Source organism: Lissotriton helveticus, chromosome 5_1 (assembly GCF_964261635.1).
Source record: "Lissotriton helveticus chromosome 5_1, aLisHel1.1, whole genome shotgun sequence".
NCBI classification, from domain to species: Eukaryota; Metazoa; Chordata; class Amphibia; order Caudata; family Salamandridae; genus Lissotriton; species Lissotriton helveticus.
Genome location: NC_136065.1, coordinates 1,835,551,261 through 1,835,578,016, shown reverse-complemented (window position 1 = coordinate 1,835,578,016; position 26,756 = coordinate 1,835,551,261). Strand labels below are relative to the sequence as shown.

The 26,756-nt window shown below is 47.7% G+C and overlaps 1 protein-coding gene across 1 annotated transcript in view; it reads right to left on the bottom strand.

The window, feature by feature from the left end:
- Window positions 1–1,647: 1,647 nt before the first annotated feature.
- PPP1R9B (protein phosphatase 1 regulatory subunit 9B) overlaps window positions 1,648–26,756 on the bottom strand; it is a 337,706-nt gene continuing 312,597 nt past the window's right edge. The window contains exons 9-10 of the mRNA XM_078645241.1: window positions 12,334–12,430; window positions 1,648–11,626 (exon numbers count right to left, since the gene is read on the bottom strand). Coding sequence (XP_078501367.1) covers window positions 11,573–11,626; window positions 12,334–12,430 — 151 coding nt within the window. The 3' untranslated portion in view covers window positions 1,648–11,572. The remainder of the gene's footprint in view (window positions 11,627–12,333; window positions 12,431–26,756) is intronic.

Sequence of the window (26,756 nt, the reverse complement as noted above, 5' to 3'; positions counted from 1 at the left end):
ATGTTATGATAGACTATGCTAATAGAAAGTGAATTGTTCAGGCAACTCATTATTTAGTGGTTAAATGGTCCAAGGTGGTGCTGGAGTTTCCAATGATGTTAGTGTTATTAGGGCAAGACATTTTAGTGGATAGTCACCATCTCTGCCTCCTATATTGCCCTTCCTCCTTATGTGGGGGATGTTGTGGTTCACTGATAATAGCCCATCGAAGATAATGAAGAATTGGTTTTATAACCAATTATCTATGAGGTCTAAAAAGGCATACATGATTTATGTATTAGAGTGTTTCATTGCTAAGAAATGAGACCAAACTAAAGCGATGGACTGATTTTGCTTTGCCCTAAAAGAATACAGTGATTGGATATTACCGTGCCAGATTGAGATGCCTGTGGTCTGGAAGTACAGTGGTCGCTTGGGGGCCTTGTTCCAAGGTGAAGACAGTTACTCCTTGTGCTGTCATGAAGACATGAGAAGGGAGAGGACCAGTGCCGGCTGGCACAAGTAAGCGCCGTGTGGCGGGTGGGGGCAGGCGGGGTAGAGGGGATGGAAGTTGCCAGACGACGGAATAGGTATAATAAAATAAATAGAGAATACCTATTCCGTCGTCTGTCGACTTCCCTCCTGCCAATGCCTGACGCTCCACCATGCTTACCTGTGCTTGCCGCCGCTGGATAGGACACTCTGGGCCCGATTCACAAAGGGCCTCCACAATCGTGGTGGAGTCCATAGCCGGACTGGGAACGCAAAATGGCCCTGGCAATTGAATCAGACGAGCCGCGGGAGGGGGGTGCACGCGTGCATGGAAAACACTGCAGCTGCTTTTGTTATAGGTGGTCGATATTGCACCTGTGCTGCAAAACCAGCCCCAGGAAACCGAATTGGGCCCCCAGGGGCCAAAATCAGCCCCCAATGGGGAAACGCCCGGTGCTCGCTATGGCCAGTCCAGGCCTTGTGGAGGCCCCAGAGTTGTGGTGGGGGCTGGGCACTCGTGGCGGGACCTCCGAACTGCAGTTTCTCATTGAATCTGTAAAAAATAATGAGGTAAAAGGTGAAGAGTAAAGAAGAATATATAGAAAAACAAGAGATCAATGATGAATGGAAGGGATGAAGGGGAAGTGAGGATTAAAAAGAAGCCATTGTACTACTTGAGGGCAGAAGCAGAGAGTTACTAAAAACCCAGGAATCCATGGTATAACCAAAGGACAGCGAGGTGATGAGTGACCATGACTTAATGAAAGAAACACTACGAAGAGGTAAAGGATAACAAGGATCAATATAGGAACATGAGACTATAGATATGAGAAATAACAACACACCCATAGGAGATTATGAGGTCCGAAGTGAGGAATGACCAACAGGAACACGGAATTAATGGAATAAGAGTACAGAGAGATGTTGAGTGAACAAGAGTGAATGAAACAACATAGAGACTTAGAGGTGATGGAAAAACAAAGACCCATATAGGAACATGAGGACAGAGGGGGTGAGGACTGAGCACAGATCTATGGAAGGGTATAAGCTCAGAGCTAAACAGTGACTCTGGCTATGGGGAAGAGCATGAGTATAGACATGAGAGTATGATTGTGAGGTAAAATATGGAAGAAATTGGTTAATCCAATAAATAATAGCTAGAGGTCCATACACTGGTCACCATAAATGGAGTTTTTATTAGGCCTTCTGTACAACAAACATGTTTCTTATTGACTGAAAATGACAATTTAATGAAGATTGTCCCCACTCACCCCTTGGCTATACATCCTGCAGATGTGAACCTCATCTCTAGGTGTGAGGTGGCGGGGTAGTACTCCAGAGGGATTAAAGGTGGCATTGCCAGTCTCTTCTACCACAGACTCTGAGCAGGGTCGGCATCACAAACACCACTCCCACCCTACACCTCCCCACACCCAAGTCTTTTCTCTCCCATAAACATGTTCGGATGCCTTCACACCCAGCTCTTTCACACAAGAATAAATAACAAGACACAAAAGAAATTGAAATACTGAAGAAAGCAACAACCATGTTTGGCACAATGTGGGGAATTAAATCAGCGCATGGCACGGGTAATGCCAGGAGGGGACAGGAGTCTGTAACGGATTGTAACTTTATCGGGCAAGGAGGGTCCCAGAGAGGCATGGTTTGTGCACCTGTTTTTACCATCTGCACAGTCAGTACATGGAGGAGCTAGGCATGTGCAACCATTTCTACTATCCAAAATATGACTGCAGCCCAGGGAGGCAAGGTGTATTTGACTGTTTCTACAATCTGGACAGCCTGTACCCAGAGAAGCTGTCATGTGCAAACACTGCTGCCCACAGAGGAAAGACGTGTGCGACTGTGTGTACTACCTTCACCGGTTGATTATGCAGATAAGCTATATGTGTGAAACAACATCTGAATAGGACAAATATCCAGAGAAGCCAGGAGAGTACAACAGTTTCTATCTTCTAAAAATGTATACATAACCTGAGGGTAAGGTGTGTGCGCCTGGTTCTACATCTGAACAGCTCGACTGCCCACACTGTGTGCCACCATTTCCATCATCTGAACATGGCAAATTTCTAGAGTCATGGTCTAAGCAACCACTTCTACCCTCTGCACAGAAACTGCCCAGAGGAGCTACATTTGTGCAAGCATTTCTACCATCTACAAGGGGCGATCATATATATGAGACGAATATCTAGTGGTGTGCAAATGTCTCAATCCACTGTGCAACACCACAAAACCACAAACCAATTTTGGTTAAACCATTTATGCAATCTACTTTGTAAAATAGCTAGAGAGAGAGGTATTAAACAGGCAGGAGCCCAGAGAGTCAGGGCATGTGCAGAGAGATGATAATTGTAGCCAGTACTTTTAATTTGGCGTGTGCTTGGTAGAGGTACCAAACCAAATCCTAAGCAACAAAGTATCGATGAATCTTTCTTAAAGCATGGAAGTTGGCAGTAACAAATCCAACTCTCAATAAGGTTTTCTTTATTCCTGATGATCTAAATAATTTCCGCCCCATCGCCTTATTGCCCTTCGGCCAGCTGCAAATATTTGCAGAAGAAAGCAGTATTTTTGGCACATTTCAGGTATATTTATGGACAATATATGGCAAAGTTAGTGGTTCCCTAAGCTCTTGATGATCTCAGAAGCTTTGGTATTGGGGCTATGACTACATAATCAATCAACCACCACATCCTACTGGAAACCCTTACAAACATTGGCTTTCCCGATATAATCCTTATGAAGATCAAATCCTTTTTTTCAGTTGAAATCAGGCTGTAGCATTATCCCCTTTCTCATCCAAAGACACAATTAAGAGCTATGGTGTACTGCAGGGAGCTTTTCACTCCCCTTGCCTGTTTAATTCTATATGTGGCACATTGCATCTTCATTCCACTCGGCAGAGGGTTGCTCATACATTTATGCAGCTGACAACCAGGTCATGTTACTCTCCCGTATAGCCTACTCGATCACTACACCTGAGCCCAGCACGATGGAAAGCTGCCTATCTATAATTCGCTGGTGGATGCCGACAAACTTCTTTAAATTTAATGCAGCCACGACAAACCTCCTAATCACTTAATCACCTGCATCCGATTGGAAAGAACCTTTCTGGCTACATGCTACAGTTGTTTGCAACCTTGATGTCCTTATTGACTTTAAAATAACCCTAGAATCCAATGTTGCAAGCGTAGCCAATACCAACTTTGCTGATTTGCCAAGCCTGAAAAGACTTCTAACACATCTTGACAGGAGCCTACACATTTGTATTGTGAACCCGCTATTCAATCAAGAGTAGACTATGCAAACTTGATTTATCTGGCTGCTCCACCAGCTGCAACATGTCCAGAATACAGTGGCCCATGTGGTCTCTGCCTCCCCTGGATGGGTCCACAGAAATCCTGTTGTCCACAAGGTCATAAAAAGCAAAAGGTCTGACGTATTAATGAGTAAAGTTTCGCCTAATGCACTCCTCATTCTCAGCATTCTACTAGCTAACTTTTGCTGGTTGTTTGAAAAGCAAAACTGCTCTCTAATATAAGTAGGTGATTCTCGATAGCTGTCACAAAACTGTGTCCCCCAACTCTATAATCAGGGCCACTGACATGATATTGAGGCGACTGCATTTTCTGTATGATTATGGATTTATAGCATTTGTCACACAATCCAACATCTGCTGCATAATCTGTAAAGTTTAGGAACAAAAAAATGTTTCGAGCTCAAACTGATCAAAAGTTACTAAAAAAGTAACAACATGTTTTGCTACACAGTGGAAGGCCCTCAGCAAGGCTTGATTGGTTATCTTTATGTTGCGTATTGCTGTATTTGAGTGTCTGATTGGTACTAACGAGGTGAAACCTTTGCCCAGATAGTGGTAATGCGTAAAAATGAGAAAATAAGGAGGTAATACTGAAATGACAAAATAATGAGGTAATAGTCACAAAATGTGTAGCATTAGGTTGCATAACTTGCCTTTTCTTGCTCTACCTCTGCTGCATAATTCCAGTGGCCCTACTTATAGTCTGCAAGCTGTAACAAGTCATCCCAGTTTTAGGAAGCTACTAAAAACTTGTCTCTTTAATATTTAGTTCTGCCCGTTTCTGACCCACTACACAAAATGCATGTCGGGAGAGCGAAGATGGGAGCTGTGGGTGGAAGGCCAGAGCATTCTCCATTCTGTCACCAGCAGAGTACAGTGCACAGGTCACTTGCTCCTGGTCTTTGCATAAGTGCAAACATGTATGTACAAATATCCATAGTGCCAAGTTCTCGAACCCACTTTATTAGATTGCACTCTAATCTTGGTGCCCAGCTTCCATCCCACTACTGAAAGAATAAGCGGAGTTTGTACTCTCAGAGAGAGGGAGAAAGAAGTGAATGTGCAGCTGAGAGAGGTCAGCCCCTTCACAGTGGCCGAGAGAGGTCAGACCCATTCACACATGGTCTGGGAGAGGTAAGACCCTTCACACATGGTCTGAGAGAAATAAGACCCTTCACACATGGTCTGGGAGAGGTAAGACCCTTCACACATGGTCTGGGAGAGGTAAGACCCTTCACACATGGTCTGAGAGAAGTAAGACCCTTCACACATGGTCTGGGAGAGGTAAGACCCTTCACACATGGTCTGAGAGAAGTAAGACCCTTCACACATGGTCTGAGAGAGGTAAGACCCTTCACACATGGTCTGAGAGAGGTAAGACCCTTCACACATCGTCTGAGAGAGGTAAGACCCTTCACATCGCCTGAGAGGTCAGTCCCTTCACATCGTCTGAGAGGTCAGACCCCTCACATCGTCTGAGTGGTCAGACTGTTCACATCGGCTGAGAGAGGTCAGTCCCTTCACATCGTCTGAGAGAGGTCAGACACTTCACACATCGTCGGATAGGTCAGACCCTTCACATCATCTGAGAGAGGTCAGACTCTTCACATTGACTAAGAGAGGTCAGACCCTTCACAGTTGCAATCCCTGGCACTGCCCTTGCAACCCCTAGATTAAGAGGTAGCAAAGTCAGTATCGGGAAGACAGAGGCAACTCGACCATATTTACGTTGTTCGGGCTCCAGTTTCCTGGCAATTATTTTATTACACTAATAGTAAATAATATTATATTATCTTATTTACTATTAGTGTAATAACAAATGCAGCACAAATAGCTGGAATATGACTCTCCCTGGATGCTGAAGTAAGTAAAAAATGCTTCTCAATGTATGTTGTGTGCATGCTTGTGGGTGTGTGTTTATGTGAAAGAGTATGTGAATGTGTGTGCATGCATGTGTGTGTAAGTGAAAGTAAAGGTCAAATGACGTGAGATGTCACTTCCGCTACCCCTGGCATTTTGGTGAATTGACATTCAGGAGCATGATGCCAGGCTTACCTCTGCTATCAGGGCAGTAACGCAGGACCCATTCAAGGGGCATCCTCCAGCCCTTCAGGGCCTCCCCATTCAGTCCAAGGCCAATAAAGAGATGCAATATGTGAGAGAGACAGGGTCACTTCATCAAATCTGCAGAGGGGCATCATTTGGCGTTATGCCACTGCCTTCCATCACACCAATGTTACAGTCATGCCAAGACAGTCTTACAAAGAGAGAGTACCATGAGGTATAAATGTTTCTACTAAGTGTCACATCTAGATTTCTAACACAGAATCAACCCCGCCTCTTTAGCAGCTGCTGCTGGATAATTACAAAACAGCTGTTAGTCCAACCCTACCCACAGGAGAGCGGGGATGTTGTGTATATGATTGTACCCACAGACACCAAACAAAATGTGCCCAAGAAATATCAGGTAGTTAAGATTCAAGCATGTCCGTCCATGACTCATTGCGTGTTCATGTCAGTCTTCACTAGGTCCTGATTTACATCTTGGTGGACGGGTTACTCCAACACAACAAATATAAAGCCCATTATATTTTATATTTCGCGGATGCGATATCGGTCACTGTTGTGACGGAGTAGCTCATCCGCCAACTTCTAAATCAGGCCCTGTAGGCTCAGACCTAGGTCCTTCCCTGCGATGCCCCAGGTGAGGCCACGCATGGGTCAAATGCAACTGCGAGGCTTCTTGAGTTCAGATGAAGACATGAGGTCCAGTAGTTCTAGCTCGACTATTCCATCTGTTGTAGTACCAACAAAGAGTTACATATGGCTGGTCTCCTATGCAATGGTACAGAAAAGCTAAAAACGAGGGAATAGAATGCTATTCAGAGACAGTCCCTGTGTGAATAACGATTTATTCAAGTATTTACGCGTATTAGCTAAGTTTATTCATAATGAAGCGTCAAAGAGGCAGGGGAACTTATTTCTTCTGCAGTTGTATCATAACACTGCATTCTGAGAGTTGGAGTTTCAGTTCACTCACTTAACAAAGTGGAACGAAGCAGATGATCATGGTTAGCAAAAAGAAACCCGCTGTTCGAATATGTGTTCCAATGACTGAGTGCCCTGTGTCCGGCAAACCCACATTTCTAAGTGGGACCAGAGTGTTGGGTAACCGTCTCTCTTCTGGGCCCACATTACATTCAAGCTTACATGGCACTAGCCCACGCTTGGGTCTGACCGTCAGGGATGCAAAAAGCAATCTACTCAACAAGGCTGGCTGTCAGACAGCAGACAAAGCTCACAGAAGAAAACACAGAATATGGAAAGGCTAGGAATGCTGCATGGAAGTCAGAGAGCCATCCACATCACCATCAGCACGCGGTTTAACCGTCCTGCAGGGCCAGTTGGCAGGAAAACGGGTGCACCCTTGTTGCAAATAAATTAAACCTGCTGATCTAAAGCTCAAAGTAGACCAGGGGTAACTCAACCTTTAACCTTTGTGTACTACTCAGTGGGGTAATACATACACGTGTTCTTTTATAAAATGTCCTGCATCAAAGCCCGATAACTTTAACTTCATGTGAATTATCTATAGGGGTGGACATAGGAGATGCATTTCTGAATCTTCAATCAATGAAAAGGACAGACGAGCTAAATAAAAAGTATAAGACGACATGCAGGACCATTCAGGACTACTACAAGGGTTCCTGTCTGAGAAGCGGTTTCTGGTCAGGGAGGTTTTGTCTGCAGTCTGTGCGTGTGTCTGATGCATTGACAGCCACTAGACCACTCGCCACGTCACCCGGAAGTAAACAGGAACTGGTAAGAAAAGAGCTAAACCTGGATCTTTGTCTCGGCTTCAGCGTCGTCCGTCAGCACAAAGAGATCACCACAACAGATCTCCCACCTTAAAGGCAACTCTCAGAGCAAAACATCAAGATGTGTGCGAGCCGAGGAAAACTGGTGTGTAAATAAAAATACTTTTAATACTGTGCGGTGTTCCAGACCCGGCCTTCATCACCAAGATGGCCGCCTGCCCTTTGGCACGTGCAGGTTCTCGGAATGCACTCCTACTATAGTTGCCTTCATGGTCATTTGCAAGGAAGGCCTAGGGTAGATGGAAAGTTAAAAGTTGGAGTAGCAAGGCATTTGCATTTCTCCCTCCCTAGAGAAAAAACAAAAGAATATGTTAATCTGCCTCCTCAGACACATATATTTGCTGTGTCATCCATTACGTCAGGAACTGACCTTATCCACCCTTCATCTATCTAAAGATGTAGTCTACAGATCTGAACACGTCTGTACAACTGAAAACTCAAGGATGTAGTAATCTTATTTTAGAACTTGGACTTTTTAGAAGTTAAGGAACATTTCAGAGAAAAACACTACAATGTCTGATTCCCACAGGAGACAGATAGTCGAATTTTTCATTCAAAGGTTATTACAGGGGTGATTGCCCTCCTAAGTGCTCCCGATCTTGTAATTTAAACAAAAACAAGCACATAGAAATGAAGTGTTTTTGCACCAAATCATGCAACTTGGTAAGTTTGGGAGCGGGTTAGATCTACGGCTTCCAAAGTCAACACCTTAGCTACTTGACCATATCTGGTCATCCATCACAGGTGAACAGCACAAGTTATCAGTGGCATTCTCAAAAATGCTGTCAAGGAAATCAAAGTATGTGCAGTCACTGAGCAGAAAGTGGCTTTCCATGAACCAGAGCTCAAGCCTAGATGTCCAGAGAGATGTGGGCACTTTAATGTAGATATCCGAAGGGATGTGGGCGCTTCAATTTAGATGTCTGATGATATGTGGGCGCTTCAGTGTCTTCAAATGGCCACTTACTTCGTCTAATACATAATTTCTTCATGGGACAAAAGTCGATGTAATACTGCGAGGCCTTCGAAAGAACTGTTGTAATACTGCCATACATTTGAGAAACTTTAATACTCCTATACCTTGGAGAAACTGCAAAGGCAAAAACCCTTCCTCAAAAGGGGCATCTCGAGTGGAGGATTCTGACATACTGGAAGGAGGAGGGAGACTGACATATTCAAGGTTTTCTCCCACTCCAAGGTGGAAGTTCTAAATATAATCAGTGATGAGAAAGCAGACTCTAGAACTGGCCTCAAGCAACCAGTATCAAGATACGTCAGAGAGAGAAGAGAGAGGGGTTGGGAGAAAGGAGGAGAAGGGGCGGAAGGAAACCAGGGCTCCTGAAAGTCCTTGAAAATGGTATTATAAGAAGAGGGATTTGGAAGATGGATAAAGAGGATGAAGAAAAGAATTACAAGATATAGGCAGAAACAGTGAAAAATAAAGTAGTGCGCAAGATCGCGCAGCTCAACCAAGGGAGGGAGAAAGGAGCAATGGAGAGATTGTTATGAACTTCCACTGTTTTTTATACAGTGCTCAATACTGAAGTACTCTACAACTCTGAGAAAGTCTTGTAGAGTGCGAGATGTGTTGATGTTAGGTGAGCACCATGTTGCACTATGAAGTGGCGCATACAGAAGAAAAAAATTAATTTGTAAAATATAACATTAAGAAGCGAGGCTTGCTAAAGTACTAGTTGGCCTGTTTCAGAACAGTCCACATCCATTGTTTATGAGGAAATGAAGACAAGTTAATTAACCCAGGATAACACCCTTGAGATCAAGGGAAGCCGACATTAGAACCTCAGTCACCTGAACCGCAGCACCAACTTGACCAACAGTCCGCATCCAAGTACGCTGTTTGAAGCTGGAGGCGGGTTCAAGGAAATAAGACTACTGCGGAATGCAGAAAAATCAACCCTTCACATAGGGGATACAGCCCCCAAAACATCAATGAGTTAAAAAATGGATACGTCTATGAATATGTTACACCTTTAGCACAGATGTTTTTCTCTGATGTGATTGGGTCCCGCGTTGATGTACGTGGCAGAGCCAGGGGTGCTAAAGCACATGGAATTCAAAGCAAAACATTAGGCGCCTCTTATGTTTTGAGATTTTATCAGTGGAGAAAGTGCACAGTTATGTTTCCCCAGAATAAAGGTTTTTAAATGTGTTCATAAGGGCAAGTGTGCCAGCAAGGGCTCTAGAATGGCCACGTTTATTTATAAAAAGGTATATTCAAAATACAAGCGGGCTCTATTAATTTATTCTAACACAGTTGTTTGCCTTTCCACCGTGTGCAATACTCTGCTTTAAAAATACCACAAATTAAAATGTTCCCATCTCCCCACCTCCTTTTCTTCAATACTCTCTTCATCCATTCTCCCCCCTGTAGCAACCCCTGGGTGTGGTGCCTTCCACAGACATGCACAATTCAAAGTTGGTTTTGCAACTTTTATAAATATTGGTCTCAACACATGCATCACCCGGAAGCAGATATCTCTAGAGCACACAGGAAGCACACATCCAGACTACATTGCAAGAAGGGTGTGGGGCTGGAATGCCAATGGGTCACATTATTGTGACCAGAATATTGAGGGCCAAAATACTGACAGCTAAGTATGTAAAGATTGAATATACCTAACTTCACATCTATGCAGAGTTGTGGAGTTAAGAGTAGTAACTCTATACCTCCCTCTATGCACTTAGCTCCCTAATATATTGGCATTTAACATTTTGAACATGAGAGTGTGAACATTCAATATTCCTTCCGTGATATTCCAGACTATAACCTTCAAGAAACAACTGGTGGGAGCCTGTGGCCCAGCTGTGCGTGCGCCATTCACCACAAAAGTCATCTAAATTCCAACTCAGGCCGTCACCTACCTCTGGGGTTTTAAAGTGCGTCCATGCCACTCTGACCACTCCCTAGCCTCTCACACTGTCCATGTCCTTTCACAGCAGTCCTCATCTCCTCTTGGCACTCCGGTCCTCTTTGCATCCACCTTGTCCCCTCTCGGCTGTCACTGTCTCCCCATAGCATTGATTCCCACACTTTCTAGACGCCATGACTCAAACACAACCCTCCTACACACAGGTCAATGTACAGAGGCTGGCTTTGCAGTGCATGGAAGTTGGTCAGCACCCCCTCTCACCACGTGCACTGACACCTCAATGGCAAAATCACAGACTGATTCTAAGAGGCGCTTCGTTCGCAGCTGAGACCTAGCACCCTATCCAATACTGGTCCATCCTGTGCTAACAACGGACACTGTCCACCATCACGGATACCGAAAAACACTGAAAGATACAATCGTATGGGCCAAAGAATATATAAAAAAAGGAATAATCACCCCCTCCCCAGCCTTTCGGATACCTGCCTCCCCAGCCTTGTAAACTCAAAACAACATGTTTGTGATGCCAGCTGCAAGAAGGCCTGGTTGAGGCTTCACTTGCGAGCCTCAAGAAGGTGCCCACGCTCACAGTCCCGGGGAGGGAGAAGCCCACAGCAATCCCCATCTCTGCATGGGCCTCACACGGCCCGGTCGAATGTCCATGTGGGAGCGAAAGAGGCTGATGACCAGAAGTGCATTTCCCCATCCGACTCCCCAAACCACTCAGGAAACTTAAGAATTGTGTAAGACCCCACATCCCCACCCAAGTCCCGCATCAACGGAACAACTGAAGTCCACGGGGCTTCCACTTGACTACTGTTCATCACCATTAATCATTCGAGGATACGCAAAACCCTCCACTCCTGCCAGTCCCTGCTCCGCCCCGCAGTCTGGGAGGGAAGTCTTGTCCAACAATGGAGTTCTGTTATGAGTTGTTAGTTGTTTTTCTCGGGGGTGAAAGCGAAGTTCCTTTCTCCTCCAGCGTTGCCACCACACTAGGTTGGTGTAGAAGTCTTCAAGGTGCACAACTTGCCCTCCAACTCAGCTATCTGAAAGAGAGGCAAAGAGGGGTGGGTGAAGAAAGATTTAAGTACCTACCAGGATATGAGAGCCACAAGCATTTGTATGTTAAACCCTTACATACCTAGATTTTTTTAATGTTCTCTAACGTGATGCTGGGACACAGAAGACAATTTATAGTGAGCTAATATCAGCTTGAAGGGACAGAGCAAAAACATTCTGAACTGACTAAATATCCAGCAGAATATGTGTCGGAAATGAGAAAACCAACCTATTCTCAGCTGGACTATACGCAGTATCCATATAAAGAAAATATTGAATATTTAAAGCAATTCTTTATTATGCGTGTGCAGGAAATGTGGGCAATCAATAATGTTGAAATAAATTGAAATGTCTATTGCATCTGTCAGGGTGAAGAATGGTACACCTTTGGGTTGACCGGCCGGTCTCGTTTCTCCTTCGTAAGGATAGCTGTGACTGAGTGTCAAGAAATCACATATATAAAGGCTTTCAGATTTGATCATTCACAGCCTTCCTTAGTATCCTTCTTGTCGGTTATGGTTTATCTTCACCCAAAAAACGGATATCGGGGATTCTTAGACCGAAATGGAGAACATGACCCTGCCTGTCATTACTGAGTGAGACCTGTCTGGAGAATACTCAGTTCCAACCCACAAGTCACATGTCTCTCCACGCCACCAAAAACATTCAATCTGAGGGACTCCCCATGGCTCACCTTCTCCTGGAGTTTATCAATTTCCTCCTTGTGGGCCGCCTCAGCTTCTTCCTGGACACGCCGCTGGGATGTTTCCTTCTTCAGGAACTCAATCTCCCTGTAAAGTAAAGCAGCAATCAAGATGCAATAAGTGGTCAGCAGCTTCCCTACCCCCACTGAGCACAGTATAGGATACATGTGCCTCCCACTGTCTCTAACAAGTCCGGTGTTAGGTTAGTCAGACATGAAATGAAAACGAAATTTATGTAGCACAAACAATTACCAGAAGTGTCAAGGCACTAGCTCGTCGAGTAACTATGCCGTAAAGTCTAGTTAGGAATTCAGAGATTAAACAGCCATGTTTTTAAAGCTTTCCTGAAGCCAACAATTCAGTTTTACCTTTTAATATCGGGGAAGAGAGTTCCAAAGTCTGGTAGTACCAACCAAAAAGCTTCTGCCACCCCAGGAGCTTTTCTTGAACCTGGGAATCACCATATTATGAGAATGGGCAGAGCGTAGATGGCGAGTAGGAACACATGAGGATGCCAATATCAATTATTTTTTTTGTGGATGTGTTACACTTTTTTCGAAAAGCCAGGCTCTGAAGGGATGATAGGAAAAGGCTCTAAGCAATTCAGAATGCACCAATAAGATTAATAGGGCACTCAGAAGGTAAATGGAGTCTACTGCTTTATAAATAAAAGTTTGTGCTTGGTGTTCCACGTAGTTCATTTCTGAGTCCTAAATGCAACAACCAGTGAAGGTAGGGATCGCTTTACTTAGGGAGGGATAAAGGCAGAATGTGTTTCATTCTGCTCAGAAGAAGCACACGCATGCCTGCAGGGATTTTGCCTGTTCCACCTAACGTAGGAATATTTTGCCTACTCTAATTCCAGATACCAAATCAGCCTTATGGTTTGTTTTCACTCTCTGCGCTTCACACCTAAGGCAAGACAATTGTGATTTTGACTTAAGATTTCCTACTCTTCTTGTAGAAAATGGAAAAGGCAAAGCGCTTTCTAGGCAGAATGTGAGCTTTTACATATTTCCGCCAAATCACGCATATGATCAGAAAAGCCACCTTTGCAGTGGGATCCTCTTTTTTGTCAAAGTTATAAATAACCTGATTGAATCATAGAAAATTGTGAATGATTGGGAATTGTGTTTGGACACAGAAGGCAAATTGTATGGCTGCAACAAGGACACCATAAGGTGAAAGAGCAAGAACACCCAATGGTAGGTATTCTGGTTAAATGGACAGTGCAATGTTTTCTTAAAGAAAGTAGAGATTATATTGTAAATTGATTTGACAGACAGACAGACAGACACACACAAGATTATTTTTCAGCAACTTTTTGATGGTTTGGGTATTCCTTTATCCCCAGGTTGTTATGTGAATTGCTCAACTATAAATTGGGAAAGGCACAGGTATACCTCGGCAAAAGGAGCATGACTTTCTTCTTTAAAATTTGATCTGCACTATTTCTGATAAGATGTGCCAAGATGTGGATCCTAACGTCACTGTGCCAATGTAATGAAGCTGCACCTCATAGATACAGATGGTGCCACATAAGGCTGAAACATGTTTGGGGTTGCCTGATTGGCAGTGGACATATTCTAGTAGTTCAGGCTGTGCTGCATTCTTTTGTAGCAGATGCCAAAGTAATTTCCCCCTGGTATGTCTTGTTCTGTAGGACCACTGATGAGAAAGGACACAAGGGTATACATTGCTTGCCAGAAGAATTTCCAGGGGCTTTGGGACAAACATTTGCATCCAACAGCAAGACTTTCAGTGAAGTATAGCAATAACACCAGCACTTTAGAAATACCACAAAGGAAGAAGGAAAGCATGAGGAGCCAAGCCTTCTCTGGCTATGCACTTAGGGTACAGAATACTATGCCCGTTAAAAAAGGCCAAATGACTTCTCCACTTCCCCAAAGAACAGAAGACACATCTTTTCAAGCAACGCTTTGTCAGAATATATTCTCCCACTATTGAACTATTGAGGGCCACCTCAATTCCCCCGAACAACTTCACTCATGCCCCAAACCCATGCTTGCCCTTCTTTGCCAACCCAGTTTTATCCCCTATCAATTAAGCAGGATTTATAAAGCATGGCTAATCAACCACTAGGGTATCCAGGAGCCTGCCGGTCCTGGAGCTTATTCAAACAGCCAGGTCTTGAGAGTCATTCGGAATTTCGGAAGTGAGGTGATGGCCCGGAGTTGCATGTGGAGTCTGTTCCGGGGAGAAGGAGAGTCCTCCACTTCTGCTTCAGTAGATGCAGGGAGAATAAGTAAGTAAGAGGGAAGCAGAGTGGAGTCTACTCGACGGTTGATGGAAGTTTAGGCAGTGGTTTATGTAGGCGGTCGCTGGTTGTGTAGAGCCATGTGTTCGTGAGGCAGCATCTTGAATTGGCATCTCTTCTGTACTGGGAGCCAGTGGAGTTGCCTGAGGTGGGGTGTGGTGTGGGTACATTTGGGAAGGCCGAGGATGAGTCTGGCCTTGGAGATCTCTATGGTCTGAAGTCTCTGTAAGATGTGTGTGGTGATTACTACGTAGAAGATGTTGCCATAATCCAGTTAGCTGATGATGAGGGCCTGAGTCACGGTGTGTCTTGTATTTAGGGGTAGCGACTTGAAGATCTGGTGCCACGCAGCTCCGCCTGACGTCCTCCCCCGGCGCGCTGACTTCAGCTTGCTTCGGAGAACTTTTCTGCGCTACAATGCGGAGCTATCACAACAAAACTGAGGAGAACATGGGAACAGTGTGCGAAAGCCAGAAGACAAAATAGAGAAAGAAAAACAAAAGGTGAGAAACACAGCGAAGTAGGAAAAGAGCAGGGCACCACTCTGAGGAACAGCCAGTGCAACCAAGGCGAAAGCACCAAGAGGCAGGAAGCACTAGAAGGCCAGAGCAGTGATGCCACAGCAAGAAAAGCATAAAGCACCGTTCAGTGGTACCACCCTGCAAGCCAAGGCAAGAACCGTCCTGGAGGCACAGGCAGGCGAAAGTGCTGTGACAGAACGAAAGAAGGAAAAAGAGTCTACAACTACAACCCCTAGGGGAAGGACCACAAGCCCGGAACAAAGGAGCAACAGTAATCCACCCCCAGACTATGCTGTCAAGGATGGTCATTCCTCCTGAAGGGAGGGGGAGGCCAAGGACAAGTAAAAGAACTCCCAATAAAGAAGACTAGGAGGGGATTAGAACTCTTAGCAACAGAGAGAAAGAGCCAAAGTAGGCCCTCACGCTGGAGAGAACCAGCCGGAAGGATGCCTGACCGGAAGAAAAGGAAGAGGTCACCCATAGAAGAAAAAAACGCCCAGGGTCAGGCGACTTCAGAAAACCTAAACAGAGTCCTCGCAGAACGGGGAGGAAGGGTGGGTCGTGAAGGAATCTGCGGCTAGAATCGTTTCTACAAGATACATTATTACCGAAGGTAAGTAACTCGTACATCTATCAGAGACTACTAGCCGCAGATTCTTTAACGTAGAATAGATACCATAGCCATACCCAAAGGGGAGGAGGGTCTGCGAGAGGACCTCTCCCACTTCAGGCAAACACCAGACTCTCAACAGGGGACCAGTCACAGGGACAGAGAAAGAAGCCCCGTGCAGAGCAACAGAGGATGAGTCATGGGTCCTAAGCCGAAGAAGACCTCAGCAGTGAGGAGGAACACCGGCCCCACTAGGGATGTGCCATAACAACAAAAAGGCAACCCAGTCTCCACCAACGGGAGAAGCAAGGGTAAAACAAAGGAGGCCAGACTACCGCAAGCCCTTTCATGTACCAGGGACCTTCACCGGAAGCCCCAAGGTACAGACAACACAGAGGAAGAAGAGCCACCTACAGACTCCAAGGAGAAGGGGTAGAAATACAGCAAAAGCCCTCCACCGGAAGACAACCCAGTGAAAAGGGCAGCTGAGCCCCACACAGCTCGAAGTCAAGACTGACCAGCGCCTCAGCCAGAGAACAGGCGAAGAAGAAGAGGAAGAAGAAGAATAACAACAAAGCCCTCCACCGGAACACAACCCAGTGAGAAAGGCAAACAAAGCCCCTCACAGCTCAAAGGCAAGACTGACCAGAGCCTCAGCAAGAAGGCGGAGAAGAAGAATTAGAATTAGAAGTACAACAAAACCCCTCACCGGGAAACAACACAGTGAAAAGGGCAGCCGAGAGTAAGAAAAAGTCCTCACAATGGCCCCATGGGCAAAAACAGGAGTACGAGGGCCCAAGCCAAGGCCGCAGGTCACAGAACAGAAGAGCAGGCGGGGGCAACCAGCTGCGGATAATGTCACGAACTAAACGCCCGACCACATGAGGCTCAGAACAAGGAGAAGGCTAGGAAACCGTCCAGAACGGCCCCAAGGGGAATCACCCCGGACGGGACCAATCCACTAAGTAGTGGGTCCCCGACCTCAGACAAGACAGGAACAAAGAAAAAGATGGTCGCACCTGCGACATACTGTGACGCCACGAAGGGCAGAGGCCCGAAGGACAACCACAACTCCCTAGCAAAGGAGAGAGCTATGTAATAGCTACTACTGCGCAACATATGCAAGTTATGTCCCAAAAACATGGGAACCCTCTTAGGAAAAAATATCCGCATCAGAGGACAACAACCAAAAAGACTTGTGGGGAACCACAAACGGCTTGCCAGTGAGCCACGAAAAATACACGGAAGGCCTAATCCCATGCCAACACAGCTGACCAACAGCCAAACCACAATCAACGAAGGGCTGGACCAGCAGCCAAGAGCACCAAAGCCCAACAAGGGACCGGAAGGTACAACAATCACCCTGAACACCCATCACCTGGTTTACTCACAGCCAGGCAACAGAACACAATGTAAGAACACCTTCCAAAACTAGAACGGCTCCCCAGTCACTGAGGGGGAGAAGGAGGAGGGCGGAGCCCCGCCAGAAACCTCTGAATGGCAGAGTCTGCAGGGGCGTGGAACAAAAGGGAGGCATCAAAGGGAAGGTCCACCAACCGTTCCCAAACATTCTCCGGGAACACACTATCCCGGAGCCATGCATGGCAATGAAGGACCACTGAGGAGGCCATGGTACGACCAAGCACCTTCAACACATCCAGAGCGGAGCGAAGAATGAACGCCGCTAGCTCTCGGCCATCCAACACATGGTGCCAGATGTCAACACGGGCACCTTCACTAGAAGCGGCAGTCAGAAGGGACTTAGCTGAGTCCCACAAGCAAGAAGTGGCCCTTGCCAGGACACAATGGGTATTAAGCGCCCGCAAGGCCGCACTGGTGGAGGCAAAGATATTCGGCCTCCAGGAATCCAACCAGCGCGCCTCCCGCGACGGAGGTGACAACACCGATGATAGGGAGGGAAAAGCCGTCTGCAAAAGAGTGCCCCTGGTCGAAGAGTGAAGAGAAAGACAGATAAGATCATGAGGCGCAGGACAGTGAAGATGCAGAAGGTGCTGCGGCACTGAGTCCCCCGTGCCAGGTCGACCCCAAGCCCCCATGAGGGAATTGTGAAGCGAAGTCTCGAAGGGCAAAGGCAGCTCCCGACCACCAGAGCCCTGATGGAGGACCTCCAGAAGATGATCCGTGGGGAAGTGGGCCGCTGGATCCTCCATGCGCAAATACCCACAGCCATAGGGACGGAGCGAGGAAAGGCCGCACCTGCCTCCACAGGGCCACGTGGTGGGAAACGCAGCTCCCCTGTGGGCGATGTCTGCAGACCAAGGCGGCCGTCCCCCAGGCCAACCGGGAGAAGGAAAGGCCAAGTCTGGAAAGAGGGGAGGGGGCCGAAGAATGAGGAACCTAAGGCGCCTCCGGCGAAGACAGCGGTCGTGATGACGGCAAAGAACCGTCCTTAGATGACGCCGGGGAAAAAGCCACAACTCGGCGACCCGTTTCAGGAAAGGATGACACCATCAACTGCCGAACCTCTGGCAATGAAGAGGAGGAGTCCGAAGAGGAATCGACGACCCGGGGCCGGTTCGCCACCATAGAGTCCACAACCGGAGTCAGATCAACGTCGACTGATGCCGGAACGACCTGTGCTGCGCCGCTCGGCGCAGGAGACTGAGGACAGGCAGGAGATGGGGCGGCCAAGAAACGGCCCCGAAAAGGCACCCACTTGACGTCCGATGAGGCAGCCGCCTGCGTGGAGGGACGAGGGGGGCCCGAGGACATGCTCCGACATCTTGCCAGCCGCTGTGGTGCCACCTGGGCCAGCAGCCGCCGGCGCCTGAGCGGCGTTGCCTCGGCCTCAGACAAGGCTGCTGCCTGTCCAGAAGGCCAAGAGGGACTCGGGGACACGCCTCGAGCCCCGGCAACCTCCCGTGACACCAAAGGGACCCCGCGGAGGTTTGCGGTGAAGCAGAGGCGCCGTGGTCCGAAGGAGGGAACCCTGAAAGGCCGCACCCCGATGACACCACATCCGCTGAACCAGTCGGCGCCGGAGCCGCCGGCGACGCTGCGGAGGGCCCCGCACCCGGCAAGGAATCCGCAGACGTCCCTGGGCTCTAGTCGCCCCCGGGCCGGGGAGCGGCGGATAGGGTGACGAAGCGCGGCCCGCACCACCCGCGGAGAGCCCACTCCCCCAGCAGGCCGGAACCCAGTCCCTGGGGACAAACTGAAACACTTACCAATAGGCGAGCAACGCTCCTGCAGCGCAGGAGAGGGACGATGTCGGAGGCGGAAGCAGCGGTTCATGAAGCCACCCGCAGGGGATGGCCGCGGCGATGACGCCGACCTGTGCATGTGAGCCGAGAGGAGCTTCATCTGGCGCTCTCGCCGGGACTTTGGCTTCGACTGGTGACACGCCTCATAGTCCGTGGAGTTGTGGTGCTCCCCCAAACACCACATGCAGATGGAATGGGGATCCGTCGCCGACATATGGCATGCGCAAGACGAGCACGCTTTAAAACCCGAAGGCATTCACACACTGTACCAAGACAAAAAACGCTCAAGAGCGAAAAGGGAAAGGCGTAAATCGGCCAGTAACACTATCCGGGTCCGCGTTGCACGCGGAAAAGAAAAAACCTGATGTTTAAGCGCCGGCATAGGGCTTATGTGACCTCGCTGACGTCACGCCTGCGGAGGACGTCGGGCGGAGTCGCATGGCATCGCCACCCTTCCCCCCCCCCCAAGGCGGCACAGGGATGCTGGGCAAGAAAGTTTTCCGGGTCCAGTCTCAAGCCTGGGGGATATTCTACGTTAAGGAATCTGCAGCCAGTAGTCTCTATCAGATCTGTGATTTAATAGTGAGCTTGTTTTCAATGACGATTCTGAGGTTTCTGGCATGGTCAGAGGGAGTGGGTACTGGGGCCTAGGTCTGATGGCCACAAGGAGTCAATGCATGTATTGTTTATGATCAGTACGTCCGCCAATGTCTGTGTTCAGCTGCAGGCAGTTGTTCTTCATCCAGTTGACGATGCTTGTCATGCATCTGTGGAAGTTGGTTCTGGTGTTGGTAGGGTCGTTGATGAGTGAGAGGATGAGTTGAGTGTCATCTGCGTAGGAAACTACATTGAGACCGTGGGATTGGACGATGTTGGCCAGTGATGTCATATATGCATTAAAGAGCGTGGGGCTGGTGGATGAGTCCTCAGGTACACCACAGGTGATCTCCTTGGGTTTGGAGGGGATAGCTGGGAAGTAGATCCTCTGGGTTCTTCCGGTGAGGAAGGAGGTAATCCGTCTGAGTGTGTCCCTTTGGATGCTAATGTGGTGGAGTCTTTCGATCAGTGTGTGGTGAGATACAGTGTGGAAGGTTGCAGAGAATGAAGAGGATCAGAACTGCTGTTTCTCCTTCATTGAGGAGGGTTTGAATGTCATCAGTGGCTGTGATCAGGGTGGTTTCGGTGCTCTGATTGGTGCAGAAGCCGGATTGGGAGGCGTTGAGTAGCTGGTTCTGCTCCAGGTGTGCCATGAGTTGCTTGTTGATGATCTTTTCCAGTACCTTCGCTGGGAATGGGAGCAAGGACATTGGCCAGTAGGTGTTGAGTTCACTTGGGTAAGCTGAGGGTTTTTTGTGTAGTGATCTGACTACTGAGAGTTTCCAGGCATCGGAAAATGTTGCAGTGGTGATAAAGGTGTTGAGCAGGGTGATGAGTTCCTGGTCGAACCTTTGGTTTCCCGGGTAAAGATGTGGTGTAGGAGCTCCTGAGTGGATGGATTTCAAGGTGGAGGTGGCATCCTGGGTGAACAGGAGGTTCCAGGTGGTCAATCCGTGGTTCTGGTTGGTTGCGGAGGTGGCTTAAATGTCGAGGAAGTCTGTAGGTAAGGGTTGAGGTTTGAAGTTTCTATATATGATTGCAATCTTGTTGTGGAAGTAGTCGGCGAGTTTGTCGCACAGCTCCTTTGAGGGTGTGATGTTTTCGCTGGCAGCCGGGTGTGAGAATTCCTTAACAATGTTGAAAAGTTCCTTGTTGTTGTTGGCGCGGGCTTTGATATGGTGGCTAGGGTTATCTTCTTTGTTGCCCTCACTAGGCGGTGGTACCGGTTGAGGGAGGTCTAGAAGGCTGCCCTTTCCCTGGCCTTTTGCTGGCGTGCCATCTCCTTTCCAGCTGGGTGCTGTCTCATCTCGTTGTTCTGAGTTCTTGGATATACCAGCTGGCCTTTTTAGTGGATTTTCTCTGGATGTTGCGCTTGACGGGGATGCTGTCGTCTCTCTTCCAGGTCTACGGTGAACTTCACTACCATCTGCCTCTCTCATCTTGCCCCAGTGTGTCCTGCACCCCATGCCCACCTGTCTGGTATACTTAACCCCTGTACAGACCTCCACTGCTTTGATACTACATTTGTACTATGTAAGTCTACTGCATATATACACCCATCTCTTTGTTGTATCACTAGTTGGTATAAGAGTCGATAACAGCGGTATTCAATTGGGTGCATTTATTAACAAATGTGTTCAACGTGATAGGCATGCCAGGATGTCTACACCTTGAGGGAGTGCCCAAGGCCGCCGCTGACCCCTGCAAGATCCCGGAGCCTAGGGCCCCTCTGCACTTCCTCAGAAGCAGGCCCAGTCCAAAGGAGGCAGGTGGCCAAAACGAAGAGGCGAAACATGCAGCAGGCGGCCAAAGCGAAGAGGCGAAACACGCAGCATTACACAGCACAGCCCGAAGCCTCTCCTTCAGTCATGGCACAGCATTCAAAATTACTTGGGCACTCTTAGTGGGCCCGGCTGCCCCTACTCGCTCACCATCTCCCATGACACAAGGGGCATTGCAGACCAGGCAGGTGGGTACACACCAGCTATGCTGAATACGCATGCCATCTGCCTGGTTCCCCAGACAAATTGGACCTGATACTGAATGCCGTAAATGCCTCTCATAATATACTGTTGTTATGTTATGTTAACATTTTGATAAAGCGCAACAGCTGCCCCAGCAAAGAGGCGTCCCGGCGCTAAAGAACCAAAGCCAGAGCTGTACAAAGAGAAGAAGGGAGGCAGACAGGGAGTCTTAAGGAGAGGGGAACAGATGGGTCTTAATAGCTTTCCGGAAGGCCGACAGGTTTTCCAGAGAGCGAATGTTCAGTGGCAAGGAGCTTGGCTCCCAAAACCCTAAAGGAGCGGCCGCCGATTCGGCAAAGCTTTGTACGGGGTACAGTCAAAAGGAGCTGGCCTGATGAGCGCAAATTGCGTAGTGGCATGTAAGATGTTAGAAGTGGGCGCAAAAGTTCTGGACAGCCGAATTTGAGGATCTTGAATGTCATGATGAGGGTTTTGAACTGAATAAGAGATTCAATGGGCAGCCAGTGCAGATTTCGGATGGTAGCTCGGACCGAGCATCTGCAGGGAAGACCAACCAAAGCTCTTGCCGCAGAGTTCTGCACGCGCTGCAATCGCGCTATCTCCACTTTGTTGGCGCCCAAAAGTAAGACATTGGCATAGTCTAAACGGGAGAGGATAGAGGATTGAATAATGAGTTGGCGGACTTTAGAGTCAAAGAAACCGAGTATCGGGTTGAGGCTCCTCAGCAGGCCCACACAAGTAGCTGCCACTTTTTTTGTGTGGGTCTGGAAACTAAGCGAGGAGTCCATCCAGACGCCCAGATTTTTGACCAAGGTTTTAGGTGGTGGAATGGTGCCCAACGACGAGGGCCACCAGTGTTCATTCCAATAGCTGGAATTCTTCCCGAGGAGCAGCACCTCTGTCTTGCCTGCATTAAGCTGCAGGCAGTTGTCCGTCATCCACTGGGCTACTGCTGCCAGGCCATCCCTAAATCTCGAGGCCGATGTGGACGGGCCTTCGGTGAGAGTGATGACCAGCTGCGTGTCATCTGCATATGACACCAGCGTTAGGTCCCACTCTTTAGCCACTGCCGCAAGTGGCTGCACATATAGATTAAAAAGGGATGGGCTAAGTGCAGAGCCCTGAGGGACTCCTTGGCCGATGGAATGGGACTGGGCGAGAAACGGGGGAGCTGACACCCGGAAGGATCTGTCCCTCAGGAATGAGCGGAACCATTCCAGGGCAAGACCGGTAATCCCAACTGTCGCCAGACGGTTTAACAGAATGTTATGAGAAACCGTATCAAAGGCTGCGCTGGGGTCTAGTAAGATCAGCGCAGCACTCTGGCCGGCATCGAGGATTGTCCGGAGATGTTCAGTCCCGCTGCGCCCGTCCGCTGCGCGTCCGGAAAATGCACATGATTAATAAGAAGGGTGGGACGGTGATAGGAGGGGGGCGTGGCCTCGAGGAACGCCGGTAATGGCGGCAAGAAGTGTGTCAGATTCTCGAGTCCGCGGCAGCGCTAAAATCCACTGCGCGAGCTATTTAGGAACAAGCTTTGTCCTGAGGATGTCAGGAGAAGAGTGAGGTGAGTTTAAAAATACAACACATTTAGTGACTCTCAATTTTTAAAAATACAAGTACAGGTTGTGCTCCCGGCTTCCGCCTCAGGAGTGAGTGGTTCTAACCAGGCGCTTTGCAGTCAGCGTCTTTTGAAGGTTTGGGCGGGGGGCGTGGCCTCGAAAGGGGCGTGGCCTCGAGGAACGCCGGTAATGGCGGCAAGAAGTGTGTCAGATTCTCGAGTCCGCGGCAGCGCTAAAATCCACTGCGCAAGCTATTTAGGAAAAAGCTTTGTCCTGAGGATGTCAGTAGAAGAGTGAGGTGGGTTTAAAAATACAACAAATTTAGTGACTCTCAATTTTTAAAAATACAAGTACAGGTTGTGCTCCCGGCTTCCGCCTCAGGAGTGAGTGGTTCTAACCAGGCGCTTGCAGTCAGCGTCTTTTGAAGGTTTGGGCAGGGGGCATGGCCTCGAAAGGGGCGTGGCCACGAGGAACGGCGGTAATGGCGGCAAGAAGTGTGTCAGATTCTCGAGTCCGCGGCAGCGCTAAAATCCACTGCGCGATACTGGAGAGCAACATCGACAAAATTCTCTCTTGACTCGGGTATACTCCAAGATGATCCCAGTAAGCTCGTGGACACAGTGAAACAGAATGCTGAGGCCCTTGATGAGGTGGGCCCCACTGTTAGGGGTTGCAGGACAAAGTGGCCAAACTGCTCCGCCTAGTGAACCCACTGGACTGCAGTGCTGAGGATGCAGAAGGACAAAGCCACTGCAACAATGTAAGAATTGTTGGGCTACTCGAGAAGGCGGAAGGTGCAGACATAGTTGCCTTTCTCAAGTCCTGACTCACCAAAGAAGTTGCTCCACAGGGATTGTTGCCACTCTTTGCACTGGAGAGGGTGCACAGCATCCTCACGAGGCTGCCGCCAACTGGTGGAATGTTTACTGCACTATAGAGATAGAGATCTGATGCTAAATAAAGCCCGAGAGGCGCAAAGATTCCACATTGAGAATGCCTTGGTTGCAATTTTCCCAGATTGTACATTGTGGCAGCCCAACACCCTTGCTGTTAATACAGAACTGAAGGCAGTTGGCATCCGTTATATGCTCTTGTTCCCTGCATGCCTCAAAGTCATGGTTGATGATCACGCTATGTTCTTCAATGCCCCACCTGCGGCTTGGGACTGGTTGGAGGCCCACAAAGCTGGCACAAACGGAGGACAGAAACTCGAACCACCGAAGCAGAAACGGCGCCACCGAGGACGCTGAGAGGGCACCAGCAGCACGCGACCAACAAAGGGGCAGACAGAGAAAGAGCAGCAGCCAGCGATCAACACAGCATCCTCTCTGAGGATATAACCAAGGCAGGCCCATGAAGAGCACTGCTCTGTATTTTCCTCTGGAAGCCTGAACTCTGACATTTTTCCTGAGAACCTCCCCTATGGGACCCAGATAACTCTCAGAATGGCTGATGACTTCTATCATTGGGTGTGATACCCCGCTTTCTTTCCTCTTTTGCTCACAGAGTGCGGGGAACCTCTATGTGGGTGCCCGTCCGTGGGCCAACAGCAGCAAGAAGATCCTAAGGGACTGCCCACGAATGCTGCCTTCCTATGCCAGGGTGAACCAGCTCCAGCAGAGTGTGATCTTTCAATATCCTACTACTACGTGCTGATGAATATAGAGGGATACGTAGACAGCCCCTTGCTGACGTGTGCATGGAGGCGGTCACTCGCTTCTTGGAGTATGAGTCCTAAAGAATGACCACGGAGAGTGGAGGTCCCCTGTCTTCCCTGAACTGAGACCTGAAGCATGTGGAACAAGGTCTGACTTGGAAACCAGCGCGGGAGATGGGCTCACGTGCCACCTAGCCGGGACCCCACCGGAGATCCTCCCTCCCCTTTTTTCCTTGCTGCCAAGAGGAGCCGCCTCGCTAAGGTTACAGGTGAACTCACCAACCACAATATCAAGTGACACTGGGCAGTTTTATGTTCAAGTCTATGCTGTTCTTAGGGCACTCTTTACTTGATAGAGATGGGACCGGATCTGCGCCTCTGATTATTGTGTAATATGTTGATAACTTGTGATGTCGAAAACTGAGCACAGGCGCCAGGTAACAGAACTGAAGATACATGCTTCTATCACAGATGTATAAACAGGGCATGCCCTGAAAGACGTACACTATGACCTAACACGACAAACGTGTGCACGCTGTAAAATGTACTGTACGTGGCTGAGCGCATCACCTGCTCTTTGCAAATCAATAAAGTTTTTTTTTTTTAAAATTCTAAGTGATAGACATAAGGTTGCAGAGAACAAAGTTGTACCTAAAAAAATATTTTAAAAAGTAACCCCATGCAAGGTGAGCAGCATAACGAACTATATTATAACTGACTGTGCTTCGTGGCTTATCTGCACAGACCTTGTAATTCCTAATTATAGTTTTCCTTGTATGTGGCTCTACATTCAATGTGAATTTGGAAATTATGGGTCCAGTGGATGGTTACAGCCAGGCACGAGTGACTGTACATAAGGGGTTGAAATGTTACTTATCTGTAACAATCGCTTTGCAGCATTTGCACACTGTGCATAATTCTGCCATCTAGTGCTCGAATCGGAATATTACATATTTTAGCCACAAAATGTTATAAAGTGATTAAACTAAAAATCATGGGCTAGCATTATTCCTGAATACGTTATTAGTACTAATGGACACACATATGTGTAAACAAAACTCAAAAAGGACCCTTTGATGATGCAGTACCAACTTTTAAAGCAAAATAAAATTAAAATAAAACTGGGGAAACTTGCAATTGTAATTCAACTCAAATCAAAGTAATTTTGGGAGCTCTCTGAGAAAGGCATTAGTAATTATTATATGATTATTCAGGGTGCTATTTCAACTGTAATGATGATAGTAAAAAAGTATTATTATTATAGTCATAAGGCACGCATATGGTGCTAAATCAGTAATTCCAAAGCCCTGTCATACAAAGGATTACTGTAACCCACTCAACAGCCCATATTTGATAAAACTGAGAAGATTCAGACCGGCCTGATTCAAGCTGGTGTTCATTGGGTAACTAAAAGTAATCTCAGCAGTGGACACATGGGTCTAGTAAGTAATTCTCTGGCCATCTAGCTACTTTACACCCAGGAACATTTTCTTCAAGATGCCCCTACTGCCGCTCTGCCCTTTTTTGCTTGCACACAGAGCACGTGAATAGCCCTCTTTTGCAAGCTCCAATTTTGAGGCTGATAACAGTGATAAAGAAAAGAGAAGGCAGTGGACCCCGGATGGATTCCTCCCAATCGGCCACTGTTTGGTCCAGAATGGCGAGCATCACTTCACACCTGGCTTTAGAGGCTAAATCTACTATGTTTCAATCTCCTAACTCAAATACATGCAGAACTTAACTCATTTGTGATTTTTTTTACAAAAGATTTACAAAGTAATATTTTCAAAAACTTTATAAGATTGGTTTAAGTGAGGTGATCTGGTAACAGTATATTTCAGACCAACTAGAGCTACCTTTTGACCAATTTAGCAAACATCACAAATTAATTTGCCACTTTATGTAAACAAACATAGGTGCTTTTAATACCCTACTCAAGTGTTTTCATTTCATCGGCCTTGCAAGAATGAAAAGGCTGA